This window comes from Ranitomeya imitator, chromosome 8 (genome assembly GCF_032444005.1).
Source record: "Ranitomeya imitator isolate aRanImi1 chromosome 8, aRanImi1.pri, whole genome shotgun sequence".
Classification (NCBI taxonomy): Eukaryota; Metazoa; Chordata; class Amphibia; order Anura; family Dendrobatidae; genus Ranitomeya; species Ranitomeya imitator.
The window spans coordinates 76,232,415-76,260,381 of NC_091289.1; the positions used below are offsets into that span (position 1 = coordinate 76,232,415).

Genomic DNA, 27,967 nt, shown 5'->3' on the forward strand with positions numbered 1-27,967 from the left:
AGGGGCCCCCAACATGTATAATGTGACTTTCCTCACCGTCTTTCTCCTTTCTCAGTAATAATAGTGGGGGTCCCATTTTCCAGCCAGGGGCTCCCAACATGCATAATGTGACTTTCCTCACCGTCTTACTCCTTTCTCAGTAATAATAGTGGGGGTCCCATTTTCCAGCCAGGGGCCCCACAACATGCATAATGTGACTTTCCTCACCGTCTTACTGCTTTCTCAGTAATAATAGTGGGGGTCCCATTTTCCAGCCAGGGGCCCCCAACATGCATAATGTGACTTTCCTCACCGTCTTACTGCTTTCTCAGTAATAATAGTGGGGGTCCCATTTTCCAGCCAGGGGCTCCCAACATGCATAATGTGACTTTCCTCACCGTCTTACTCCTTTCTCAGTAATAATAGTGGGGGTCCCATTTTCCAGCCAGGGGCTCCCAACATGCATAATGTGACTTTCCTCACCGTCTTACTGCTTTCTCAGTAATAATAGTGGGGGTCCCATTTTCCAGCCAGGGGCTCCCAACATGCATAATGTGACTTTCCTCACCGTCTTACTCCTTTCTCAGTAATAATAGTGGGGGTCCCATTTTCCAGCCAGGGGCTCCCAACATGCATAATGTGACTTTCCTCACCGTCTTTCTCCTTTCTCAGTAATAATAGTGGGGGTCCCATTTTCCAGCCAGGGGCTCCCAACATGCATAATGTGACTTTCCTCACCGTCTTTCTCCATTCTCAGTAATAATAGTGGGGGTCCCATTTTCCAGCAAGGGGCTCCCAACATGCATAATGTGACTTTCCTCACTGTCTTACTCCTTTCTCAGTAATAATAGTGGGGGTCCCATTTTCCAGCCAGGGGCTCCCAACATGCATAATGTGACTTTCCTCACCGTCTTTCTCCATTCTCAGTAATAATAGTGGGGGTCCCATTTTCCAGCAAGGGGCTCCCAACATGCATAATGTGACTTTCCTCACCGTCTTACTGCTTTCTCAGTAATAATAGTGGGGGTCCCATTTTCCAGCCAGGGGCCCCCCAACATGCATAATGTGACTTTCCTCACCGTCTTACTGCTTTCTCAGTAATAATAGTGGGGGTCCCATTTTCCAGCCAGGGGCTCCCAACATGCATAATGTGACTTTCCTCACTGTCTTACTGCTTTCTCAGTAATAATAGTGGGGGTCCCATTTTCCAGCCAGGGGCTCCCAACATGCATAATGTGACTTTCCTCACTGTCTTACTGCTTTCTCAGTAATAATAGTGGGGGTCCCATTTTCCAGCAAGGGGCTCCCAACATGTATAATGTGACTTTCCTCACCGTCTTACTGCTTTCTCAGTAATAATAGTGGGGGTCCCATTTTCCAGCCAGGGGCTCCCAACATGCATAATGTGACTTTCCTCACCGTCTTACTGCTTTCTCAGTAATAATAGTGGGGGTCCCATTTTCCAGCCAGGGGCTCCCAACATGCATAATGTGACTTTCCTCACCGTCTTACTGCTTTCTCAGTAATAATAGTGGGGGTCCCATTTTCCAGCCAGGGGCCCCCAACATGCATAATGTGACTTTCCTCACCGTCTTTCTCCATTCTCAGTAATAATAGTGGGGGTCCCATTTTCCAGCAAGGGGCTCCCAACATGCATAATGTGACTTTCCTCACCGTCTTACTGCTTTCTCAGTAATAATAGTGGGGGTCCCATTTTCCAGCCAGGGGCCCCCCAACATGCATAATGTGACTTTCCTCACCGTCTTACTGCTTTCTCAGTAATAATAGTGGGGGTCCCATTTTCCAGCCAGGGGCTCCCAACATGCATAATGTGACTTTCCTCACCGTCTTTCTCCATTCTCAGTAATAATAGTGGGGGTCCCATTTTCCAGCAAGGGGCTCCCAACGTGCATAATGTGACTTTCCTCACCGTCTTACTGCTTTCTCAGTAATAATAGTGGGGGTCCCAATTTCCAGCCAGGGGCTCCCAACATGCATAATGTGACTTTCCTCACCGTCTTACTGCTTTCTCAGTAATAATAGTGGGGGTCACATTTTCCAGCCAGGGGCTCCCAACATGCATAATGTGACTTTCCTCACCGTCTTACTCCTTTCTCAGTAATAATAGTGGGGGTCCCATTTTCCAGCCAGGGGCTCCCAACATACATAATGTGACTTTCCTCACCGTCTCACTGCTTTCTCAGTAATAATAGTGGGGGTCCCATTTTCCAGCCAGGGGCCCCCAACATGCATAATGTGACTTTCCTCGCCGTCTTACGGCTTTCTCAGTAATAATAGTGGGGGTCCCATTTTCCAGCCAGGGGCTCCCAACATGCATAATGTGACTTTCCTCGCCGTCTTACTGCTTTCTCAGTAATAATAGTGGGGGTCCCATTTTCCAGCCAGGGGCCCCCCAACATGCATAATGTGACTTTCCTCACCGTCTTACTTTTTTCTCAGTAATAATAGTGGGGGTCCCATTTTCCAGCCAGGGGCTCCCAACATGCATAATGTGACTTTCCTCACCGTCTTACTCCTTTCTCAGTAATAATAGTGGGGGTCCCATTTTCCAGCCAGGGGCCCCCAACATGCATAATGTGACTTTCCTCACCGTCTTTCTCCTTTCTCAGTAATAATAGTGGGGGTCCCATTTTCCAGCCAGGGGCCCCCCAACATGCATAATGTGACTTTCCTCACCGTCTTACTCCTTTCTCAGTAATAATAGTGGGGGTCCCATTTTCCAGCCAGGGGCCCCCAACATGCATAATGTGACTTTCCTCACCGTCTTACTGCTTTCTCAGTAATAATAGTGGGGGTCACATTTTCCAGTCAGGGGGTCCCAACATGCATAATGTGACTTTCCTCACCGTCTTACTCCTTTCTCAGTAATAATAGTGGGGGTCCCATTTTCCAGCCAGGGGCCCTTAACATGCATAATGTGACTTTCCTCACCGTCTTTCTCCTTTCTCAGTAATAATAGTGGGGGTCCCATTTTCCAGCCAGGGGCCCCACAACATGCATAATGTGACTTTCCTCACCGTCTTACTCCTTTCTCAGTAATAATAGTGGGGGTCCCATTTTCCAGCCAGGGGCCCCCAACATGCATAATGTGACTTTCCTCACCGTCTTACTCCTTTCTCAGTAATAATAGTGGGGGTCCCATTTTCCAGCCAGGGGGTCCCCAACATGCATAATGTGACTTTCCTCACCGTCTTACTCCTTTCTCAGTAATAATAGTGGGGGTCCCATTTTCCAGCCAGGGGCTCCCAACATGCATAATGTGACTTTCCTCGCCGTCTTACTCCTTTCTCAGTAATAATAGTGGGGGTCACATTTTCCAGCCAGGGGCCCCCAACATGCATAATGTGACTTTCCTCGCCGTCTTACTGCTTTCTCAGTAATAATAGTGGGGGTCACATTTTCCAGCCAGGGGCCCCCAACATGTATAATGTGACTTTCCTCACCGTCTTACTGCTTTCTCAGTAATAATAGTGGGGGTCCCATTTTCCAGCAAGGGTCTCCCAACATGCATAATGTGACTTTCCTCACCGTCTTACTGCTTTCTCAGTAATAATAGTGGGGGTCCCATTTTCCACCAAGGGGCTCCCAACGTGCATAATGTGACTTTCCTCACTGTCTTACTCCTTTCTCAGTAATAATAGTGGGGGTCCCATTTTCCAGCAAGGGGCTCCCAACATGCATAATGTGACTTTCCTCACCGTCTTACTCCTTTCTCAGTAATAATAGTGGGGGTCCCATTTTCCAGCCAGGGGCCCCCCAACATGCATAATGTGACTTTCCTCACCGTCTTACTGCTTTCTCAGTAATAATAGTGGGGGTCCCATTTTCCAGCCAGGGGCTCCCAACATGCATAATGTGACTTTCCTCACCGTCTTACTGCTTTCTCAGTAATAATAGTGGGGGTCCCATTTTCCAGCCAGGGGCCCCCCAACATGCATAATGTGACTTTCCTCACCGTCTTACTGCTTTCTCAGTAATAATAGTGGGGGTCCCATTTTCCAGCCAGGGGCTCCCAACATGCATAATGTGACTTTCCTCACTGTCTTACTCCTTTCTCAGTAATAATAGTGGGGGTTCCATTTTCCAGCCAGGGGCTCCCAACATGCATAATGTGACTTTCCTCACTGTCTTACTCCTTTCTCAGTAATAATAGTGGGGGTCCCATTTTCCAGCCAGGGGGTCCCAACATGTATAATGTGACTTTCCTCACTGTCTTACTGCTTTCTCAGTAATAATAGTGGGGGTCCCATTTTCCAGCCAGGGGGTCCCAACATGTATAATGTGACTTTCCTCACCGTCTTACTGCTTTCTCAGTAATAATAGTGGGGGTCCCATTTTCCAGCCAGGGGCTCCCAACATGCATAATGTGACTTTCCTCACTGTCTTACTCCTTTCTCAGTAATAATAGTGGGGGTTCCATTTTCCAGCCAGGGGCTCCCAACATGCATAATGTGACTTTCCTCACCGTCTTACTCCTTTCTCAGTAATAATAGTGGGGGTCACATTTTCCAGCCAGGGGCCCCCCAACATGCATAATGTGACTTTCCTCACCGTCTTTCTCCTTTCTCAGTAATAATAGTGGGGGTCACCTTTTCCAGCCAGGGGCCCCCCAACATGCATAATGTGACTTTCCTCACCGTCTTTCTCCTTTCTCAGTAATAATAGTGGGGGTTCCATTTTCCAGCCAGGGGCTCCCAACGTGCATAATGTGACTTTCCTCACCGTCTTACTGCTTTCTCAGTAATAATAGTGGGGGTCCCATTTTCCAGCCAGGGGCCCCCAACATGTATAATGTGACTTTCCTCGCCGTCTTACTCCTTTCTCAGTAATAATAGTGGGGGTCCCATTTTCCAGCCAGGGGCCCCCAACATGTATAATGTGACTTTCCTCGCCGTCTTACTCCTTTCTCAGTAATAATAGTGGGGGTCCCATTTTCCAGCCAGGGGCCCCCAACATGCATAATGTGACTTTCCTCGCCGTCTTACGGCTTTCTCAGTAATAATAGTGGGGGTCCCATTTTCCAGCCAGGGGCTCCCAACATGCATAATGTGACTTTCCTCGCCGTCTTACTGCTTTCTCAGTAATAATAGTGGGGGTCCCATTTTCCAGCCAGGGGCCCCCCAACATGCATAATGTGACTTTCCTCACCGTCTTACTTTTTTCTCAGTAATAATAGTGGGGCTCCCATTTTCCAGCCAGGGGCTCCCAACATGCATAATGTGACTTTCCTCACCGTCTTACTCCTTTCTCAGTAATAATAGTGGGGGTCCCATTTTCCAGCCAGGGGCCCCCAACATGCATAATGTGACTTTCCTCACCGTCTTACTCCTTTCTCAGTAATAATAGTGGGGGTCCCATTTTCCAGCCAGGGGCCCCCAACATGCATAATGTGACTTTCCTCACCGTCTTACTGCTTTCTCAGTAATAATAGTGGGGGTCACATTTTCCAGTCAGGGGGTCCCAACATGCATAATGTGACTTTCCTCACCGTCTTACTCCTTTCTCAGTAATAATAGTGGGGGTCCCATTTTCCAGCCAGGGGCCCTTAACATGCATAATGTGACTTTCCTCACCGTCTTTCTCCTTTCTCAGTAATAATAGTGGGGGTCCCATTTTCCAGCCAGGGGCCCCACAACATGCATAATGTGACTTTCCTCACCGTCTTACTCCTTTCTCAGTAATAATAGTGGGGGTCCCATTTTCCAGCCAGGGGCCCCCAACATGCATAATGTGACTTTCCTCACCGTCTTACTCCTTTCTCAGTAATAATAGTGGGGGTCCCATTTTCCAGCCAGGGGGTCCCCAACATGCATAATGTGACTTTCCTCACCGTCTTACTCCTTTCTCAGTAATAATAGTGGGGGTCCCATTTTCCAGCCAGGGGCTCCCAACATGCATAATGTGACTTTCCTCGCCGTCTTACTCCTTTCTCAGTAATAATAGTGGGGGTCACATTTTCCAGCCAGGGGCCCCCAACATGCATAATGTGACTTTCCTCGCCGTCTTACTGCTTTCTCAGTAATAATAGTGGGGGTCACATTTTCCAGCCAGGGGCCCCCAACATGTATAATGTGACTTTCCTCACCGTCTTACTGCTTTCTCAGTAATAATAGTGGGGGTCCCATTTTCCAGCAAGGGTCTCCCAACATGCATAATGTGACTTTCCTCACCGTCTTACTGCTTTCTCAGTAATAATAGTGGGGGTCCCATTTTCCACCAAGGGGCTCCCAACGTGCATAATGTGACTTTCCTCACTGTCTTACTCCTTTCTCAGTAATAATAGTGGGGGTCCCATTTTCCAGCAAGGGGCTCCCAACATGCATAATGTGACTTTCCTCACCGTCTTACTCCTTTCTCAGTAATAATAGTGGGGGTCCCATTTTCCAGCCAGGGGCCCCCCAACATGCATAATGTGACTTTCCTCACCGTCTTACTGCTTTCTCAGTAATAATAGTGGGGGTCCCATTTTCCAGCCAGGGGCTCCCAACATGCATAATGTGACTTTCCTCACCGTCTTACTGCTTTCTCAGTAATAATAGTGGGGGTCCCATTTTCCAGCCAGGGGCCCCCCAACATGCATAATGTGACTTTCCTCACCGTCTTACTGCTTTCTCAGTAATAATAGTGGGGGTCCCATTTTCCAGCCAGGGGCTCCCAACATGCATAATGTGACTTTCCTCACTGTCTTACTCCTTTCTCAGTAATAATAGTGGGGGTTCCATTTTCCAGCCAGGGGCTCCCAACATGCATAATGTGACTTTCCTCACTGTCTTACTCCTTTCTCAGTAATAATAGTGGGGGTCCCATTTTCCAGCCAGGGGGTCCCAACATGTATAATGTGACTTTCCTCACTGTCTTACTGCTTTCTCAGTAATAATAGTGGGGGTCCCATTTTCCAGCCAGGGGGTCCCAACATGTATAATGTGACTTTCCTCACCGTCTTACTGCTTTCTCAGTAATAATAGTGGGGGTCCCATTTTCCAGCCAGGGGCCCCCAACATGTATAATGTGACTTTCCTCACTGTCTTACTCCTTTCTCAGTAATAATAGTGGGGGTTCCATTTTCCAGCCAGGGGCTCCCAACATGCATAATGTGACTTTCCTCACCGTCTTACTCCTTTCTCAGTAATAATAGTGGGGGTCCCATTTTCCAGCCAGGGGCTCCCAACATGCATAATGTGACTTTCCTCACCGTCTTTCTCCATTCTCAGTAATAATAGTGGGGGTCCCATTTTCCAGCAAGGGGCTCCCAACATGCATAATGTGACTTTCCTCACCGTCTTACTGCTTTCTCAGTAATAATAGTGGGGGTCCCATTTTCCAGCCAGGGGCCCCCCAACATGCATAATGTGACTTTCCTCACCGTCTTACTGCTTTCTCAGTAATAATAGTGGGGGTCCCATTTTCCAGCCAGGGGCTCCCAACATGCATAATGTGACTTTCCTCACTGTCTTACTGCTTTCTCAGTAATAATAGTGGGGGTCCCATTTTCCAGCCAGGGGCTCCCAACATGCATAATGTGACTTTCCTCACTGTCTTACTGCTTTCTCAGTAATAATAGTGGGGGTCCCATTTTCCAGCAAGGGGCTCCCAACATGTATAATGTGACTTTCCTCACCGTCTTACTGCTTTCTCAGTAATAATAGTGGGGGTCCCATTTTCCAGCCAGGGGCTCCCAACATGCATAATGTGACTTTCCTCACCGTCTTACTGCTTTCTCAGTAATAATAGTGGGGGTCCCATTTTCCAGCCAGGGGCTCCCAACATGCATAATGTGACTTTCCTCACCGTCTTACTGCTTTCTCAGTAATAATAGTGGGGGTCCCATTTTCCAGCCAGGGGCCCCCAACATGCATAATGTGACTTTCCTCACCGTCTTTCTCCATTCTCAGTAATAATAGTGGGGGTCCCATTTTCCAGCAAGGGGCTCCCAACATGCATAATGTGACTTTCCTCACCGTCTTACTGCTTTCTCAGTAATAATAGTGGGGGTCCCATTTTCCAGCCAGGGGCCCCCCAACATGCATAATGTGACTTTCCTCACCGTCTTACTGCTTTCTCAGTAATAATAGTGGGGGTCCCATTTTCCAGCCAGGGGCTCCCAACATGCATAATGTGACTTTCCTCACCGTCTTTCTCCATTCTCAGTAATAATAGTGGGGGTCCCATTTTCCAGCAAGGGGCTCCCAACGTGCATAATGTGACTTTCCTCACCGTCTTACTGCTTTCTCAGTAATAATAGTGGGGGTCCCAATTTCCAGCCAGGGGCTCCCAACATGCATAATGTGACTTTCCTCACCGTCTTACTGCTTTCTCAGTAATAATAGTGGGGGTCACATTTTCCAGCCAGGGGCTCCCAACATGCATAATGTGACTTTCCTCACCGTCTTACTCCTTTCTCAGTAATAATAGTGGGGGTCCCATTTTCCAGCCAGGGGCTCCCAACATACATAATGTGACTTTCCTCACCGTCTCACTGCTTTCTCAGTAATAATAGTGGGGGTCCCATTTTCCAGCCAGGGGCCCCCAACATGCATAATGTGACTTTCCTCGCCGTCTTACGGCTTTCTCAGTAATAATAGTGGGGGTCCCATTTTCCAGCCAGGGGCTCCCAACATGCATAATGTGACTTTCCTCGCCGTCTTACTGCTTTCTCAGTAATAATAGTGGGGGTCCCATTTTCCAGCCAGGGGCCCCCCAACATGCATAATGTGACTTTCCTCACCGTCTTACTTTTTTCTCAGTAATAATAGTGGGGGTCCCATTTTCCAGCCAGGGGCTCCCAACATGCATAATGTGACTTTCCTCACCGTCTTACTCCTTTCTCAGTAATAATAGTGGGGGTCCCATTTTCCAGCCAGGGGCCCCCAACATGCATAATGTGACTTTCCTCACCGTCTTTCTCCTTTCTCAGTAATAATAGTGGGGGTCCCATTTTCCAGCCAGGGGCCCCCCAACATGCATAATGTGACTTTCCTCACCGTCTTACTCCTTTCTCAGTAATAATAGTGGGGGTCCCATTTTCCAGCCAGGGGCCCCCAACATGCATAATGTGACTTTCCTCACCGTCTTACTGCTTTCTCAGTAATAATAGTGGGGGTCACATTTTCCAGTCAGGGGGTCCCAACATGCATAATGTGACTTTCCTCACCGTCTTACTCCTTTCTCAGTAATAATAGTGGGGGTCCCATTTTCCAGCCAGGGGCTCCCAACATGCATAATGTGACTTTCCTCACCGTCTTACTGCTTTCTCAGTAATAATAGTGGGGGTCACATTTTCCAGTCAGGGGGTCCCAACATGCATAATGTGACTTTCCTCACCGTCTTACTCCTTTCTCAGTAATAATAGTGGGGGTCCCATTTTCCAGCCAGGGGCCCCCAACATGCATAATGTGACTTTCCTCACCGTCTTACTGCTTTCTCAGTAATAATAGTGGGGGTCCCATTTTCCAGCCAGGGGCTCCCAACGTGCATAATGTGACTTTCCTCACCGTCTTACTGCTTTCTCAGTAATAATAGTGGGGGTCCCATTTTCCAGCCAGGGGCCCCCCAACATGCATAATGTGACTTTCCTCACCGTCTTACTGCTTTCTCAGTAATAATAGTGGGGGTCCCATTTTCCAGCCAGGGGCTCCCAACATGCATAATGTGACTTTCCTCACTGTCTTACTCCTTTCTCAGTAATAATAGTGGGGGTTCCATTTTCCAGCCAGGGGCTCCCAACATGCATAATGTGACTTTCCTCACTGTCTTACTCCTTTCTCAGTAATAATAGTGGGGGTCCCATTTTCCAGCCAGGGGGTCCCAACATGTATAATGTGACTTTCCTCACTGTCTTACTGCTTTCTCAGTAATAATAGTGGGGGTCCCATTTTCCAGCCAGGGGCTCCCAACATGCATAATGTGACTTTCCTCACCGTCTTACTGCTTTCTCAGTAATAATAGTGGGGGTCCCATTTTCCAGCCAGGGGCTCCCAACATGCATAATGTGACTTTCCTCACTGTCTTACTCCTTTCTCAGTAATAATAGTGGGGGTTCCATTTTCCAGCCAGGGGCTCCCAACATGCATAATGTGACTTTCCTCACCGTCTTACTCCTTTCTCAGTAATAATAGTGGGGGTCCCATTTTCCAGCCAGGGGCTCCCAACATGCATAATGTGACTTTCCTCACTGTCTTACTCCTTTCTCAGTAATAATAGTGGGGGTCCCATTTTCCAGCCAGGGGGTCCCAACATGCATAATGTGACTTTCCTCACCGTCTTACTCCTTTCTCAGTAATAATAGTGGGGGTCCCATTTTCCAGCCAGGGGGTCCCAACATGTATAATGTGACTTTCCTCACCGTCTTACTGCTTTCTCAGTAATAATAGTGGGGGTCCCATTTTCCAGCCAGGGGCTCCCAACATGCATAATGTGACTTTCCTCACCGTCTTTCTCCTTTCTCAGTAATAATAGTGGGGGTCCCATTTTCCAGCAAGGGGCTCCCAACATGCATAATGTGACTTTCCTCACCGTCTTACTGCTTTCTCAGTAATAATAGTGGGGGTCCCATTTTCCAGCCAGGGGCTCCCAACATGCATAATGTGACTTTCCTCACCGTCTTACTGCTTTCTCAGTAATAATAGTGGGGGTCCCATTTTCCAGCCAGGGGCCCCCCAACATGCATAATGTGACTTTCCTCACCGTCTTACTCCTTTCTCAGTAATAATAGTGGGGGTCCCATTTTCCAGCCAGGGGCTCCCAACATGCATAATGTGACTTTCCTCACCGTCTTACTCCTTTCTCAGTAATAATAGTGGGGGTCCCATTTTCCAGCCAGGGGCCCCCAACATGCATAATGTGACTTTCCTCACCGTCTTACTGCTTTCTCAGTAATAATAGTGGGGGTCCCATTTTCCAGCCAGGGGCTCCCAACATGCATAATGTGACTTTCCTCACCGTCTTTCTCCTTTCTCAGTAATAATAGTGGGGGTCCCATTTTCCAGCCAGGGGCCCCCAACATGCATAATGTGACTTTCCTCACCGTCTTTCTCCTTTCTCAGTAATAATAGTGGGGGTCCCATTTTCCAGCCAGGGGCCCCCAACATGCATAATGTGACTTTCCTCACCGTCTTACTGCTTTCTCAGTAATAATAGTGGGGGTCCCATTTTCCAGCCAGGGGCCCCCCAACATGCATAATGTGACTTTCCTCACCGTCTTACTCCTTTCTCAGTAATAATAGTGGGGGTCCCATTTTCCAGCCAGGGGCTCCCAACATGCATAATGTGACTTTCCTCACCGTCTTTCTCCTTTCTCAGTAATAATAGTGGGGGTCCCATTTTCCAGCCAGGGGCCCCCAACATGCATAATGTGACTTTCCTCACCGTCTTACTGCTTTCTCAGTAATAATAGTGGGGGTCCCATTTTCCAGCAAGGGCCCCCCAACATGCATAATGTGACTTTCCTCACCGTCTTACTGCTTTCTCAGTAATAATAGTGGGGGTCCCATTTTCCAGCCAGGGGCTCCCAACATGCATAATGTGACTTTCCTCACCGTCTTACTCCTTTCTCAGTAATAATAGTGGGGGTCCCATTTTCCAGCCAGGGGCTCCCAACATGCATAATGTGACTTTCCTCACTGTCTTACTCCTTTCTCAGTAATAATAGTGGGGGTCCCATTTTCCAGCCAGGGGCTCCCAACATGCATAATGTGACTTTCCTCACCGTCTTTCTCCTTTCTCAGTAATAATAGTGGGGGTCCCATTTTCCAGCAAGGGGCTCCCAACATGTATAATGTGACTTTCCTCGCCGTCTTACTCCTTTCTCAGTAATAATAGTGGGGGTCCCATTTTCCAGCCAGGGGCTCCCAACATGCATAATGTGACTTTCCTCACCGTCTTACTCCTTTCTCAGTAATAATAGTGGGGGTCCCATTTTCCAGCCAGGGGCCCCCAACATGCATAATGTGACTTTCCTCGCCGTCTTACTGCTTTCTCAGTAATAATAGTGGGGGTCCCATTTTCCAGCCAGGGGCCCCCCAACATGTATAATGTGACTTTCCTCACCGTCTTACTGCTTTCTCAGTAATAATAGTGGGGGTCCCATTTTCCAGCCAGGGGCTCCCAACATGCATAATGTGACTTTCCTCGCCGTCTTACTGCTTTCTCAGTAATAATAGTGGGGGTCCCATTTTCCAGCCAGGGGCTCCCAACATGCATAATGTGACTTTCCTCACCGTCTTACTCCTTTCTCAGTAATAATAGTGGGGGTCCCATTTTCCAGCCAGGGGCCCCCAACATGCATAATGTGACTTTCCTCACCGTCTTACTGCTTTCTCAGTAATAATAGTGGGGGTCCCATTTTCCAGCCAGGGGCCCCCAACATGCATAATGTGACTTTCCTCGCCGTCTTACTGCTTTCTCAGTAATAATAGTGGGGGTCCCATTTTCCAGCAAGGGGCTCCCAACATGCATAATGTGACTTTCCTCACCGTCTTACTCCTTTCTCAGTAATAATAGTGGGGGTCCCATTTTCCAGCCAGGGGCTCCCAACATGCATAATGTGACTTTCCTCACCGTCTTACTCCTTTCTCAGTAATAATAGTGGGGGTCCCATTTTCCAGCCAGGGGCTCCCAACATGCATAATGTGACTTTCCTCGCCGTCTTACTCCTTTCTCAGTAATAATAGTGGGGGTCACATTTTCCAGCCAGGGGCTCCCAACATGTATAATGTGACTTTCCTCACCGTCTTACTGCTTTCTCAGTAATAATAGTGGGGGTCCCATTTTCCAGCAAGGGGCTCCCAACATGCATAATGTGACTTTCCTCGCCGTCTTACTCCTTTCTCAGTAATAATAGTGGGGGTCCCATTTTCCAGCAAGGGGCTCCCAACATGTATAATGTGACTTTCCTCGCCGTCTTACTCCTTTCTCAGTAATAATAGTGGGGGTCCCATTTTCCAGCAAGGGGCTCCCAACATGCATAATGTGACTTTCCTCGCCGTCTTACTCCTTTCTCAGTAATAATAGTGGGGGTCACATTTTCCAGCCAGGGGCCCCCAACATGCATAATGTGACTTTCCTCGCCGTCTTACTCCTTTCTCAGTAATAATAGTGGGGGTCCCATTTTCCAGCAAGGGGCTCCCAACATGTATAATGTGACTTTCCTCACCGTCTTACTCCTTTCTCAGTAATAATAGTGGGGGTCACATTTTCCAGCCAGGGGCCCCCAACATGCATAATGTGACTTTCCTCGCCGTCTTACTCCTTTCTCAGTAATAATAGTGGGGGTCCCATTTTCCAGCCAGGGGCCCCCAACATGCATAATGTGACTTTCCTCGCCGTCTTACTCCTTTCTCAGTAATAATAGTGGGGGTCACATTTTCCAGCCAGGGGCCCCCAACATGTATAATGTGACTTTCCTCACCGTCTTACTGCTTTCTCAGTAATAATAGTGGGGGTCCCATTTTCCAGCCAGGGGCCCCCAACATGTATAATGTGACTTTCCTCACCGTCTTACTGCTTTCTCAGTAATAATAGTAGGGGTCCCATTTTCCACCAAGGGGCTCCCAACATGCATAATGTGACTTTCCTCACGGTCTTACTCCTTTCTCAGTAATAATAGTGGGGGTCCCATTTTCCAGCAAGGGGCTCCCAACGTGCATAATGTGACTTTCCTCACCGTCTTACTCCTTTCTCAGTAATAATAGTGGGGGTCCCATTTTCCAGCAAGGGGCTCCCAACATGTATAATGTGACTTTCCTCACCGTCTTACTCCTTTCTCAGTAATAATAGTGGGGGTCCCATTTTCCACCAAGGGGCTCCCAACATGCATAATGTGACTTTCCTCACCGTCTTACTCCTTTCTCAGTAATAATAGTGGGGGTCCCATTTTCCAGCAAGGGGCTCCCAACATGCATAATGTGACTTTCCTCACCGTCTTACTCCTTTCTCAGTAATAATAGTGGGGGTCCCATTTTCCAGCAAGGGGCTCCCAACATGCATAATGTGACTTTCCTCACCGTCTTACTCCTTTCTCAGTAATAATAGTGGGGGTCCCATTTTCCAGCAAGGGGCCCCCAACATGCATAATGTGACTTTCCTCACCGTCTTACTCCTTTCTCAGTAATAATAGTGGGGGTCCCATTTTCCAGCAAGGGGCTCCCAACATGCATAATGTGACTTTCCTCACCGTCTTACTCCTTTCTCAGTAATAATAGTGGGGGTCCCATTTTCCACCAAGGGGCTCCCAACATGCATAATGTGACTTTCCTCACCGTCTATCTGCTTTCTCAGTAATAATAGTAGGGGTCCCATTTTCCACCAAGGGGCTCCCAACATGTATAATGTGACTTTCCTCACCGTCTTACTCCTTTCTCAGTAATAATAGTGGGGGTCCCATTTTCCACCAAGGGGCTCCCAACATGCATAATGTGACTTTCCTCACTGTCTTACTGCTTTCTCAGTAATAATAGTGGGGGTCCCATTTTCCAGCCAGGGGCCCCCAACATGTATAATGTGACTTTCCTCACCGTCTTACTGCTTTCTCAGTAATAATAGTGGGGGTCACATTTTCCAGCCAGGGGCCCCCAACATGCATAATGTGACTTTCCTCGCCGTCTTACTCCTTTCTCAGTAATAATAGTGGGGGTCCCATTTTCCAGCAAGGGGCTCCCAACATGTATAATGTGACTTTCCTCACCGTCTTACTCCTTTCTCAGTAATAATAGTGGGGGTCACATTTTCCAGCCAGGGGCCCCCAACATGCATAATGTGACTTTCCTCGCCGTCTTACTCCTTTCTCAGTAATAATAGTGGGGGTCCCATTTTCCAGCCAGGGGCCCCCAACATGCATAATGTGACTTTCCTCGCCGTCTTACTCCTTTCTCAGTAATAATAGTGGGGGTCACATTTTCCAGCCAGGGGCCCCCAACATGTATAATGTGACTTTCCTCACCGTCTTACTGCTTTCTCAGTAATAATAGTGGGGGTCCCATTTTCCAGCCAGGGGCCCCCAACATGTATAATGTGACTTTCCTCACCGTCTTACTGCTTTCTCAGTAATAATAGTAGGGGTCCCATTTTCCACCAAGGGGGCTCCCAACGTGCATAATGTGACTTTCCTCACGGTCTTACTCCTTTCTCAGTAATAATAGTGGGGGTCCCATTTTCCAGCAAGGGGCTCCCAACGTGCATAATGTGACTTTCCTCACCGTCTTACTCCTTTCTCAGTAATAATAGTGGGGGTCCCATTTTCCAGCAAGGGGCTCCCAACATGTATAATGTGACTTTCCTCACCGTCTTACTCCTTTCTCAGTAATAATAGTGGGGGTCCCATTTTCCACCAAGGGGCTCCCAACATGCATAATGTGACTTTCCTCACCGTCTTACTCCTTTCTCAGTAATAATAGTGGGGGTCCCATTTTCCAGCAAGGGGCTCCCAACATGCATAATGTGACTTTCCTCACCGTCTTACTCCTTTCTCAGTAATAATAGTGGGGGTCCCATTTTCCAGCAAGGGGCTCCCAACATGCATAATGTGACTTTCCTCACCGTCTTACTCCTTTCTCAGTAATAATAGTGGGGGTCCCATTTTCCAGCAAGGGGCTCCCAACATGCATAATGTGACTTTCCTCACCGTCTTACTCCTTTCTCAGTAATAATAGTGGGGGTCCCATTTTCCACCAAGGGGCTCCCAACATGCATAATGTGACTTTCCTCACCGTCTATCTGCTTTCTCAGTAATAATAGTAGGGGTCCCATTTTCCAGCAAGGGGCCCCCAACATGCATAATGTGACTTTCCTCACCGTCTTACTCCTTTCTCAGTAATAATAGTGGGGGTCCCATTTTCCAGCAAGGGGCCCCCAACATGCATAATGTGACTTTCCTCACCGTCTTACTCCTTTCTCAGTAATAATAGTGGGGGTCCCATTTTCCAGCAAGGGGCTCCCAACATGCATAATGTGACTTTCCTCACCGTCTTACTCCTTTCTCAGTAATAATAGTGGGGGTCCCATTTTCCACCAAGGGGCTCCCAACATGCATAATGTGACTTTCCTCACCGTCTATCTGCTTTCTCAGTAATAATAGTAGGGGTCCCATTTTCCACCAAGGGGCTCCCAACATGTATAATGTGACTTTCCTCACCGTCTTACTCCTTTCTCAGTAATAATAGTGGGGGTCCCATTTTCCACCAAGGGGCTCCCAACATGCATAATGTGACTTTCCTCACTGTCTTACTGCTTTCTCAGTAATAATAGTGGGGGTCCCATTTTCCAGCCAGGGGCCCCCAACATGCATAATGTGACTTTCCTCGCTGTCTTGCTCATTTCTCAGTAATAATAGTGGGGGTCCCATTTTCCAGCAAGGGGCTCCCAACATGCATAATGTGACTTTCCTCGCTGTCTTGCTCATTTCTCAGTAATAATAGTGGGGGTCCCATTTTCCAGCAAGGGGCTCCCAACATGCATAATGTGACTTTCCTCGCTGTCTTGCTCATTTCTCAGTAATAATACAGCCATTATGTGTGATCTCTGATCACCCCTGCAGGATTATTTCTTCTCTTTCTAGACTCATGTCTGCATTATCCTCCCTGAATCTGCAAACTCTTCTGTGGATTCTCCCCTCTCTCAATACTCCAAATCAGAGGACAGGTGAACTCTGTGCACAGGCAGTAAACTGGTGTGTTCTGAGAATTTACTGACTGCAGTTGTTGTAACTGTACATGATCACTCAGTACAAATGTACCACGTGGCATATAATCAGTTCTCCATTCTGTCTGCACGTCAGTATGAAGAATCCGCTCCGAGACCCGTTCTAACTATACGCCAAGACTCACTCCACAAAAGAGCTTGTAATCGGAAACCTGGGCTCTTACCTGACTCATTTGGCCATGGAGGGGAATCGCAGTGAAACCAAGATTACGAAGCAGAAGAGCAACTCGCTGTGTATTGTTACATGTGCTGCAGAAGATCATGAAGGAATTCCCTGCTAGTTCATTCAAGATGTACACAAGATAGCTGTCCTGAAGGGAAACCACAGAATAAGCATCAGAAGAGCACTTGAAAACTTAGGGGAAAAAATACAACTCGGCCATATTCTGGAGATCAATCAGCACAATAGAGATATAAGCTTGGTAGGTGCACAAAGAGAATACACAAATGGCGACTGTGCGGAGCAGAGCTCGTTCTGATCTCACCGCAGAGCTGCCTGTGCGGCGCAGAGCTCGTTCTGATCTCACCGCAGAGCTGCCTGTGCGGCGCAGAGCTCATTCTGATCTCACCGCAGAGCTGCCTGTGCGGCGCAGAGCTCGTTCTGATCTCACCGCAGAGCTGCCTGTGCGGCGCAGAGCTCGTTCTGATCTCACCGCAGAGCTGCCTGTGCGGCGCAGAGCTCGTTCTGATCTCACCGCAGAGCTGCCTGTGCGGCGCAGAGCTCGTTCTGATCTCACCGCAGAGCTGCCTGTGCGGCGCAGAGCTCGTTCTGATCTCACCGCATAGCTGCCTGTACGGCGCAGAGCTCGTTCTGATCTCACTGCAGAGCTGCCTGTGCGGCGCAGAGCTCGTTCTGATCTCACCACAGAGCTGCCTGTGCGGCGCAGAGCTTGTTCTCATATCATTGCAGAGCTGTGCAGAATTATGAGAGCAGACTGTCAGTCATTACATGTCTCACTGAGATACGGAGTAACAGTTACAAAATTAGCAATAAATGTACCCAGCAAGTTATGGACTCTGCTACTAAATTCTTTAAAAAAAAAGGGGGGGATCTGATTCTTTAATTATAACAATATAGAATTTTATTTAAACAAAGAAAAAACATCTTTTTGTATTTGCAATAAAAAGGTTTTTTTTGTGTATATGGGTACATAAATTTTATGATCCACATGGTGCAAAAAAGAGTGGTGGCCGAAGGCTATGCTCAGGATCATAATATTAAAATTAAAGCGGAAAACCAAACAATACTATGATCCTGAGCATAGCCTTCGGCCACCGCTCCCTTTTTTGCACCTTGTGGATCATAAAACTTATGTAACCATAAACACAAAAAAACTTTTGTATTGCAAATACAAAAAAAATGTTTTTCTATGTTTAAATAAAATTGTATATTGTTATTAAAGACTCAGATCCTCCTTTTTAAAAGAACATGTCTCACAATGTTTAGGCCACCTCATATTAAAAAAAAAAAAAAAAACTCTGGAGGCCGAGTCTCATGCAGATCTATGTACCTACTCAACTTACAATATTAGCTTGCTCAGGAACAACCACTGTTATTAGACCATGGCTCAATAGATCTATTTGTTTCAAGTTTCAAAATATTCAGTAAAAATTCTTGTCTGGTGTCAAATTAAAAAATGACTATGGGCAGATCAATGTAAGTTAAAGATACTGTAACATGAGAGGCAGTTGTATGCAATTTCCTCATCTATGTTGTAATAAATACCTTGAACTTGGATGGGATGAAAACATAATACTGTTGCAGTTTTTCGACAGTTTGATACTTCGAGGACACTGCACATTTCACTGGGTCTTTTAAAGCTGCACGTTGCAGTTTTTGCACCTGAGGAAAAAAAGAAAAAAAAAATAGTGAAATAATAACAGCTTTAAGTGAAGATGTTACAAAATATATCTGAACTTTTCCAAGTGTCCCATAGGAACATTGCTTCTCAGTGCATTACTACTTAACTACTTAAGTACTTCACCAAAGACATCCTCCAGATCAACAATAAAAACAAAAAGGTATAAAACCTTTAGTAAAAAATAAAAAATAAAAAAAAACATAGGAACAAAAATATGCATAACAAAAGCCATGAAGAATTGGTTAAAGTAAAATTACTGTGCAAACATCAAGATTCATGCCAGGCAGTGAAATAACAAAAACGGAAAAATATGTAAAATGAACTTGGAGCTACTATCATCCGATCGCCTGTGATATACAGCTCTGGCAAAAATTAAGAGACAAATGCAAAATGTTCAGTTTTCTGATTTTTTTCTTCATAGGCAATATTTGTGAGTAAAATGTAAATTGCTTTTTTATTCTATAAAGTTCTGACAACATGTCTCCAAAATTCCAAGCAATACATTTTGTATTTTTTTTTTTTTTTTTTTAAAAACAGAGAAAATGGTCAAAATTTAAAAAAAAAAAAAAAAAAACACAACAACAACAACAACAACAACAACAACAACAACAACAACAACAACGCTTTCAGACCTCAAATGATGCAAAGAAAACAAGTTCATAATCATTTAGAAACAACAATACTAATGTTTTAGCTCAGGAAGAGTGGAATGGATGGTTTCTTGTTCATCGAGCAATCAGATGCCTGTTTTCATGGCAGGATTACAAAGAAATGAAAGCTCTTAAAGCTGCTCGTTCACGATAATCTGGCAGTGTAAATGCACCTTAAGGGTCATCATGAATGATCTTACTTTAGGCCTCATTTCCAGATAATTTGCCAGTGTAAATCATCCGAAAAACAAGGAAAACACTTGTACTTTGGGTGAAATAATTTTTTAGCTTGCTTAAACCTGTAGTTTTTATTTTTTTAATTATTTCAGGTGAAAATTTTTCTTAAATTTGTGGTAGTAGTGCTGCTTTATTGCATACACGGGACTTTTCGAACACTTTTTAATGCATTTTGTGGGCGAAGTGTGACGACCAAAAAATGGCAATTCGGTCATTCCAATGTTTTCTTTGCTTTTCAGCATTTAATGTGATAAAACAATTTTATATTTTGAAATAGCAGATTTTTTTTTTTTTTTTTTTACTCACAATACTAAATATATCAAATTTTTATTTATTATTTTGGATGATGCAATGTAAATTCTGCTGTGAAACGCTGACTGGGTATAATGCTCCACAAAAAAAAAGAATCATCATAGGGGGCATTCAGAGCAGAATTTCATTATTTGCAGATGACACTAAACTCTGCAGGGTAATCAATACAGAGGAGGACAATTTTATATTACAGGATGATTTATGTAAACTAGAAGCTTGGGCTGATAAATGGCAAATGAGCTTTAATGGGGATAAATGTAAGGTCATGCACTTGGGGAGAAGTAATAAGATGTATAATTATGTGCTTAATTCTAAAACTCTGGGCAAAACCGTCAATGAAAAAGACCTGGGTGTATGGGTGGATGACAAACTCATATTCAGGGGCCAGTGTCAGGCAGCTGCTACAAAGGCAAATAAAATAATGGGATGCATTAAAAGAGGCATAGATGCTCATGAGGAGAACATAATTTTACCTCTATACAAGTCACTAGTTCGACCACACTTAGAATACTGTGCACAGTTCTGGTCTCCGGTGTATAAGAAAGACATAGCTGAACTGGAGCGGGTGCAGAGAAGAGCGACCAAGGTTATTAGAGGACTGGGGGGTCTGCAATACCAAGATAGGTTATTACACTTGGGGCTATTTAGTTTGGAAAAACGAAGACTAAGGGGTGATCTTATTTTAATGTATAAATATATGAGGGGACAGTACAAAGACCTTTCTGATGATCTTTTTAATCATAGACCTGAGACAGGGACAAGGAGGCATCCTCTACGTCTGGAGGAAAAAAAGGTTTAAGCATAATAACAGACGCGGATTCTTTACTGTAAGAGCAGTGAGACTATGGAACTCTCTGCCGTATGATGTTGTAATGAGTGATTCATTACTTAAATTTAAGAGGGGACTGGATACCTTTCTGGAAAAGTATAATGTTACAGGGTATATACACTAGATTCCTTGATAGGGCGTTGATCCAGGGAACTAGTCTGATTGCCGTATGTGGAGTCGGGAAGGAATTTGGAGCTTACTATTTGCCACGTGGGTTTTTTTGCCTTCCTCTGGATCAACATGTTAGGGCATGCTAGGTTAGGCTATGGGTTGAACTAGATGGACTTATAGTCTTCCTTCAACCTTAATAACTATGTTACTATGTATCATTATCACTACTAGAAGAAATACACAAGGGAAAACAAGGCTGAAACACTCAAGTCACATCAATGTTTGTTGTTGGTGAGGTGCTGGATGGATGTGATGTCTCCCCATTTACTCCCATACTGATTTTATCACATTCTTCTATATTTCTTTAATACAGAGCCGACCCTCAAAATCAGATGTGTCGCCGCCATTTTCATGGGCCTTTGAGTCACTATTACCATTAGGTACAATTGCTTTTAAAGTTTTTAAAGAAATTGTGGCCAATGAGGGAAAATACAGACCAGTATGATGTAATAATGTTAATTTCACTCTTTCCCAATATGCACCCAACAACAATCAACAGATGGATTTATTAAAGAGAGTGAATTGTGAATGGAGTCAGAGTTGGCTCATTAATTGCTGTTGGTGACTTACAGTGGCCATCAATGACCTCCACCTCATCTCACCCTTCCTCACAGCCTACTGCCCTGGGAGCTAGGTTTCACAAGCATGGACTAAAGGATATATGGAAGTTACATCACCAAAGCGAATGGGATTGCACCCTTTATGCTCACCTTCAGAAATTGTACACCAGGATAGACTACTTCTTCAGATTTCTGCTACACCGTGGTATGACCATGCTCCCATCTTGACAGTCCAAGAACAATAGAATTCTTAATTCACTGATGTTTAAACTTTATTTTGAAAATACCCACAATAACAACCGACTGTCACCAACCTACAAGTGAGGGACTGCCCTGTGGTGAGCGCATGAGGCCACAATGAAAGGTCATTTTATCAATTATCTTATCACAAAAAATACCAAACAGGCAAATCTAGAAATATATAAAAATGCTCTCTCCAGACAGAACAACGGCATGTATTCATCAGATACAGCTGACGATAATTCATTGTTACACAAAACTGCACAAGCTCAACAGCAAGACCCAGCAATGTGCCGACTAAAACGGACATTTTATTGGCATGATAATAAATCCACAGCATTATCATCCCAGAAAATAACACTCAGCCACAGTCTGTATGACTTCAATACATCTCGGTGCACACCAAAATAATCAATCCTCAACTAATCTGATACCTTGATAGAGTATTATGCAAAACTATGCAAATCTATTAACCTACCTAAATGCACAACCTCTAAACTTTCCAACCAGTCCCCTTCATTCAAAAAAAAAACAAAAAAACTTCACCTTTTGATTAATGCAAAGTAAATTTTGGACGGCATTACATAAAAAAACTTAACTGTCAATGCGTGTGCCTATCCTGACTCTAAAAGATGACATTGAAAAAAAAAACCATGAAAATCAAAATTAAAGCATATGTACACACACCCCGGATTTTTCAGACTATAAAACGCACCTCACCATTAGACGAACCCCAGAATTAGACCATAAAAAATAGAAAAACATTTTTCCTATTAATTAGAACTTCCTTGATGGTGTGAAGTGGAGGGGTCATTATAATCAATTTTAATGCATTAGGATAAAATATAGAGGTAATCGATTTATTGTTAGTCTTTCTGTGCAGTGTGTATTATACACACACGGCTCTGCTACATATGCACATACAGACACACGGCTCTGCTACATATGCACATACAGACACACACGGCTCAGCTACATATGCACATATACATACACACGGCTCAGCTACATATGCACATACAGACACACACGGCTCAGCTACATATGCACATACAGACACACACGGCTCTGCTACCTATGCACATACAGACACACACGGCTCTGCTACCTATGCACATACAGACACACACGGCTCTGCTACCTATGCACATACAGACACACACGGCTCTGCTACCTGCCCACATATGGACACACACGGCTCAGCTACATATGCACATATACATACACACGGCTCTGCTACATATGCACATACAGACACACACGGCTCAGCTACATATGCACATATACATACACACGGCTCAGCTACATATGCACATACAGACACACACGGCTCAGCTACATATGCACATATACATACACACGGCTCTGCTACATATGCACATACAGACACACGGCTCTGCTACATATGCACATACAGACACACACGGCTCAGCTACATATGCACATATACATACACACGGCTCAGCTACATATGCACATACACATACAGACACACACGGCTCAGCTACATATGCACATACAGACACACACGGCTCAGCTACATATGCACATATACATACACACGGCTCTGCTACATATGCACATACAGACACACACGGCTCAGCTACATATGCACATACAGACACACACGGCTCAGCTACATATGCACATATACATACACACGGCTCTGCTACATATGCACATACAGACACACGGCTCTGCTACATATGCACATACAGACACACACGGCTCAGCTACATATGCACATATACATACACACGGCTCAGCTACATATGCACATACAGACACACACGGCTCAGCTACATATGCACATACAGACACACACGGCTCAGCTACATATGCACATATACATACACACGGCTCTGCTACATATGCACATACAGACACACACGGCTCAGCTACATATGCACATATACATACACACGGCTCAGCTACATATGCACATACAGACACACGGCTCAGCTACATATGCACATATACATACACACGGCTCTGCTACATATGCACATACAGACACACGGCTCTGCTACATATGCACATACAGACACACATGGCTCAGCTACATATGCACATATACATACACACGGCTCAGCTACATATGCACATACAGACACACACGGCTCAGCTACGTATGCACATACAGACACACACGGCTCTGCTACCTGCCCACATATGGACACACACGGCTCAGCTACATATGCACATATACATACACACGGCTCTGCTACATATGCACATACAGACACACACGGCTCAGCTACATATGCACATATACATACACACGGCTCTGCTACATATGCACATACAGACACACACGGCTCAGCTACATATGCACATACAGACACACGGCTCTGCTACCTGCCCACATATGGACACATACACTGTTCCCGCACAGAACACATAGCTTAATGGAGAGCAGGAGAGAGCAATTCTTTTAGTGATCAGAAAGGACTGTCGGCGTTCTCCTCCATCACAGGACGCTGCATCTGGACTTTAACAGGCACCCACTTGTAATCACAAGTTTTTCTTGTTAAAAAGTCCTTCTTATATTCTGAAAATAACAGTGTATATACACATTGCCTTGAAAAAGTATTCCTTCCCCTTTAAATTTTCCAACTTACACCCACACACTTAACCCCTTCATGACCCAGCCTATTTTGACCTTAATGACCTGGCCATTTTTTGCAATTCTGATCAGTGTCCCTTTATGAGGTAATAATTCAGGAACGCTTCAACGGATCCTAGATTCTGATATTGTTTTTTCATGTCATATTGAGCTTCATGTTAGTGGTAAATTTAGGTCAATAATTTTTGCGGTGATTTGTGAACGAAAAAAACGGAAATTTGGCGAAAAATTTGAAATTTTCAAATTTTGAATTTTTATTTTGTTAACCCCTTCATGACCCAGCCTATTTTGACCTTAAAGACCTTGCCGTTTTTTGCAATTCTGACCAGTGTCCCTTTATGAGGTAATAACTCAGGAACGCTTCAACGGATCCTAGCGGTTCTGAGATTGTTTTTTCGTGACGTATTGGGCTTCATGTTAGTGGTAAATTTAGGTCAATAAATTATGCGTTTATTTGTGATAAAAACGGAAATTTGGCGAAAATTTTGAAAATTTCGCAATTTTCACATTTTGAATTTTTATTCTGTTAAACCAGAGAGTTATGTGACACAAAATAGTTAATAAATAACATTTCCCACATGTTTACTTTACATCAGCACAATTTTGGAAACAAAATTTTTTTTTGCTAGGAAGATATAAGGGTTAAAATTTGACCAGCGATTTCTCATTTTTACAACGAAATTTACAAAACCATTTTTTTAGGGACCACCTCACATTTGAAGTCAGTTTGAGGGGTCTATATGGCTGAAAATACCCAAAAGTGACACCATTCTAAAAACTGCACCCCTCAAGGTACTCAAAACCACATTCCAGAAGTTTATTAACCCTTCAGGCGCTTCACAGCAGCAGAAGCAACATGGAAGGAAAAAATGAACATTTAACTTTTTAGTCACAAAAATTATCTTTTAGCAACAATTTTTTTATTTTCCCAATGGTAAAAGGAGAAATTGAACCATGTACGTTGTTGTCCAATTTGTCCTGAGTACGCTGATACCTCATATGTGGGGGTAAACCACTGTTTGGGCGCACGGCAGGGATTGGAAGGGAAGGAGCGCCATTTGACTTTTTGAATCAAAAATTGGCTCCACTCTTTAGCGGACACCATGTCACGTTTGGAGAGCCCCCGTGTGCCTAAAAATTGGAGCTCCCCCACAAGTGACCCCATTTTGGAAACTAGACGCCCCAGGGAACTTATCTAGATGCATAGTGAGCACTTTGAACCCCCAGGTGCTTCACAAATTGATCCGTAAAAATGAAAAAGTACTTTTTTTCACAAAAAAATTCTTTTAGCCTCAATTTTTTCATTTTCACATGGGCAAAAGGATAAAATGGATCCTAAAATTTGTTGGGCAATTTCTCCTGAGTACACCGATACCTCATATGTGGGGGCAAACCACTGTTTGGGCACATGGTAAGGCTCGGAAGGGAAGGAGCGCCATTTGACTGAAAAATTATCTCCATCGTTAGCGGACACCATGTCGCGTTTGGAAAGCTCCTGTGTGCCTAAACATTGGCGCTCCCCCACAAGTGACCCCATTTTGGAAACTAGACCCCCCAAGGAACTTATTTAGATGCCTAGTGAGCACTTTAAACCCTCAGGTGCTTCACAAATTGATCTGTAAAAATGAAAAAGTACTTTTTTTTCACAAAAAAATTGTTTTCGCCTCAATTTTTTCATTATCACATGGACAATGGGATAAAATGGATCATAAAATTTGTTGGGCAATTTCTCCCGAATACGCCGATACCTCATATGTGGGGGTAAACCACTGTTTGGGCACTCGGCAGGGCTCGGAAGGGAAGGCGCGCCATTTGACTTTTTGAATGGAAAATTAGCTCCAATTGTTAGCGGACACCATGTCGCGTTTGGAGAGCCCCTGTGTGCCTAAACATTGGAGCTCCCCCACAAGTGACCCCATTTTGGAAACTAGACCCCCCAAGGAACTTATCTAGATGCATATTGAGCACTTTAAACCCCCAGGTGCTTCACAGAAGTTTATAACGCAGAGCCATGAAAATAAAAAATAATTTTTCTTTCCTCAAAAATGATTTTTTAGCCTGGAATTTCCTATTTTGCCAAGTGTAATAGGAGAAATTGGACCCCAAATGTTGTTGTCCAGTTTGTCCTGAGTACGCTGATACCCCATATGTGGGGGTAAACCACTGTTTGGGCGCACGGCAGGGCTCGGAAGGGAAGGCACGCCATTTGGCTTTTTAAATGGAAAATTAGCTCCAATCATTAGCGGACACCATGTCACGTTTGGAGAGCCCCTGTGTGCCTAAACATTGGAGATCCCCCAGAAATGACCCCATTTTGGAAACTAGACCCCCAAAGGAACTAATCTAGATGTGTGGTGAGGACTTTGAACCCCCAAGTGCTTCACAGAAGTTTATAACGCAGAGCCATGAAAAAAAAAATATATATTTTCTCAAAAATGATCTTTTAGCCTGCAATTTTTTATTTTCCCAAGGGTATCAGGAGAAATTTGACCCCAAAAGTTGTTGTCCAGTTTCTCCTGAGTACGCTGATACCCCATATGTGGGGGTAAACCACTGTTTGGGCACATGCTGGGGCTCGGAAGTGAAGTAGTGACGTTTTGAAATGCAGACTTTGATGGAATGCTCTGTGGGCGTCACGTTGCGTTTGCAGAGCCCCTGATGTGCCTAAACAGTAGAAACCCCCCACAAGTGACCCCATTTTGGAAACTAGACCCCCCAAGGAACTTATCTAGATGTGTGGTGAGCACTTTGAACCCCCAAGTGCTTCACAGAAGTTTATAATGCAGAGCCGTGAAAATAATAAATACGTTTTCTTTCCTCAAAAATAATTATTTAGCCCAGAATTTTTTAATTTTCCCAAGGGTAACAGGAGAAATTTGACCCCAATATTTGTTGTCCAGTTTCTCCTGAGTACGGTGATACCCCATGTGTGGAGGTAAACCACTGTTTGGGCACACGTCGGGGCTCAGAAGGGAAGTAGTGACTTTTGAAATGCAGACTTTGATGGAATGGTCTGCGGGCGTCACGTTGCGTTTGCAGAGCCCCTGGTGTGCCTAAACAGTAGAAACCCCCCACAAGTGACCCCATTTTAGAAACTAGACCCCCCAAGGAACTTATCTAGATATGTGGTGAGCACTTTGAACCCCCAAGTGCTTCACAGACGTTTACAACATAGAGCCGTGAAAATAATAAATCATTTTTCTTTCCTCAAAAATGATGTTTTAGCAAGCATTTTTTTATTTTCACAAGGGTAACAGGAGAAATTGGACCCCAGTAATTGTTGCGCAGTTTATCCTGAGTATGCTGGTACCCCATATGTGGGGGTAAACCACTGTTTGGGCACACGTCAGGGCTCGGAATTGAGGGAGCACCATTTGACTTTTTGAATACGAGATTGGCTGGAATCAATGGTGGCGCCATGTTGCGTTTGGAGACCCCTGATGTGCCTAAACAGTGGAAACCCCTCAATTCTACCTCCAACACTAACCCCCCCACACCCCTAAGCCTAATCCCAACTGTAGCCATAACCCTAATCACAACCCTAACCACAACCCTAATTCCAACCCTAAGGCTATGTGCCCACGTTGCGGATTCGTGTGAGATTTTTCAGCATCATTTTTGAAAAATCCGCGGGTAAAAGGCACTGCGTTTTACCTGCGGATTTTCCGCGGATTCCAGTGTTTTTTGTGTGGATTTCACCTGCGGATTCCTATTGAGGAACAGGTGTAAAACGCTGCGGAATCCGCACAAAGAATTGACATGCTGCGGAAAATACAACGCAGCGTTTC

The 27,967-nt window shown here is 45.0% G+C and overlaps 1 protein-coding gene across 1 annotated transcript in view; it reads right to left on the reverse strand.

The window, feature by feature from the left end:
• Positions 1-27,967, reverse strand: part of DDX47 (DEAD-box helicase 47) — a 131,934-nt gene that overhangs the window by 55,695 nt on the left and 48,272 nt on the right. The window contains exons 7-8 of the mRNA XM_069737098.1: positions 18,419-18,535; positions 16,857-17,003 (exon numbers count right to left, since the gene is read on the reverse strand). Of these exons, the coding sequence (XP_069593199.1) occupies positions 16,857-17,003; positions 18,419-18,535 (264 nt within the window). The remainder of the gene's footprint in view (positions 1-16,856; positions 17,004-18,418; positions 18,536-27,967) is intronic.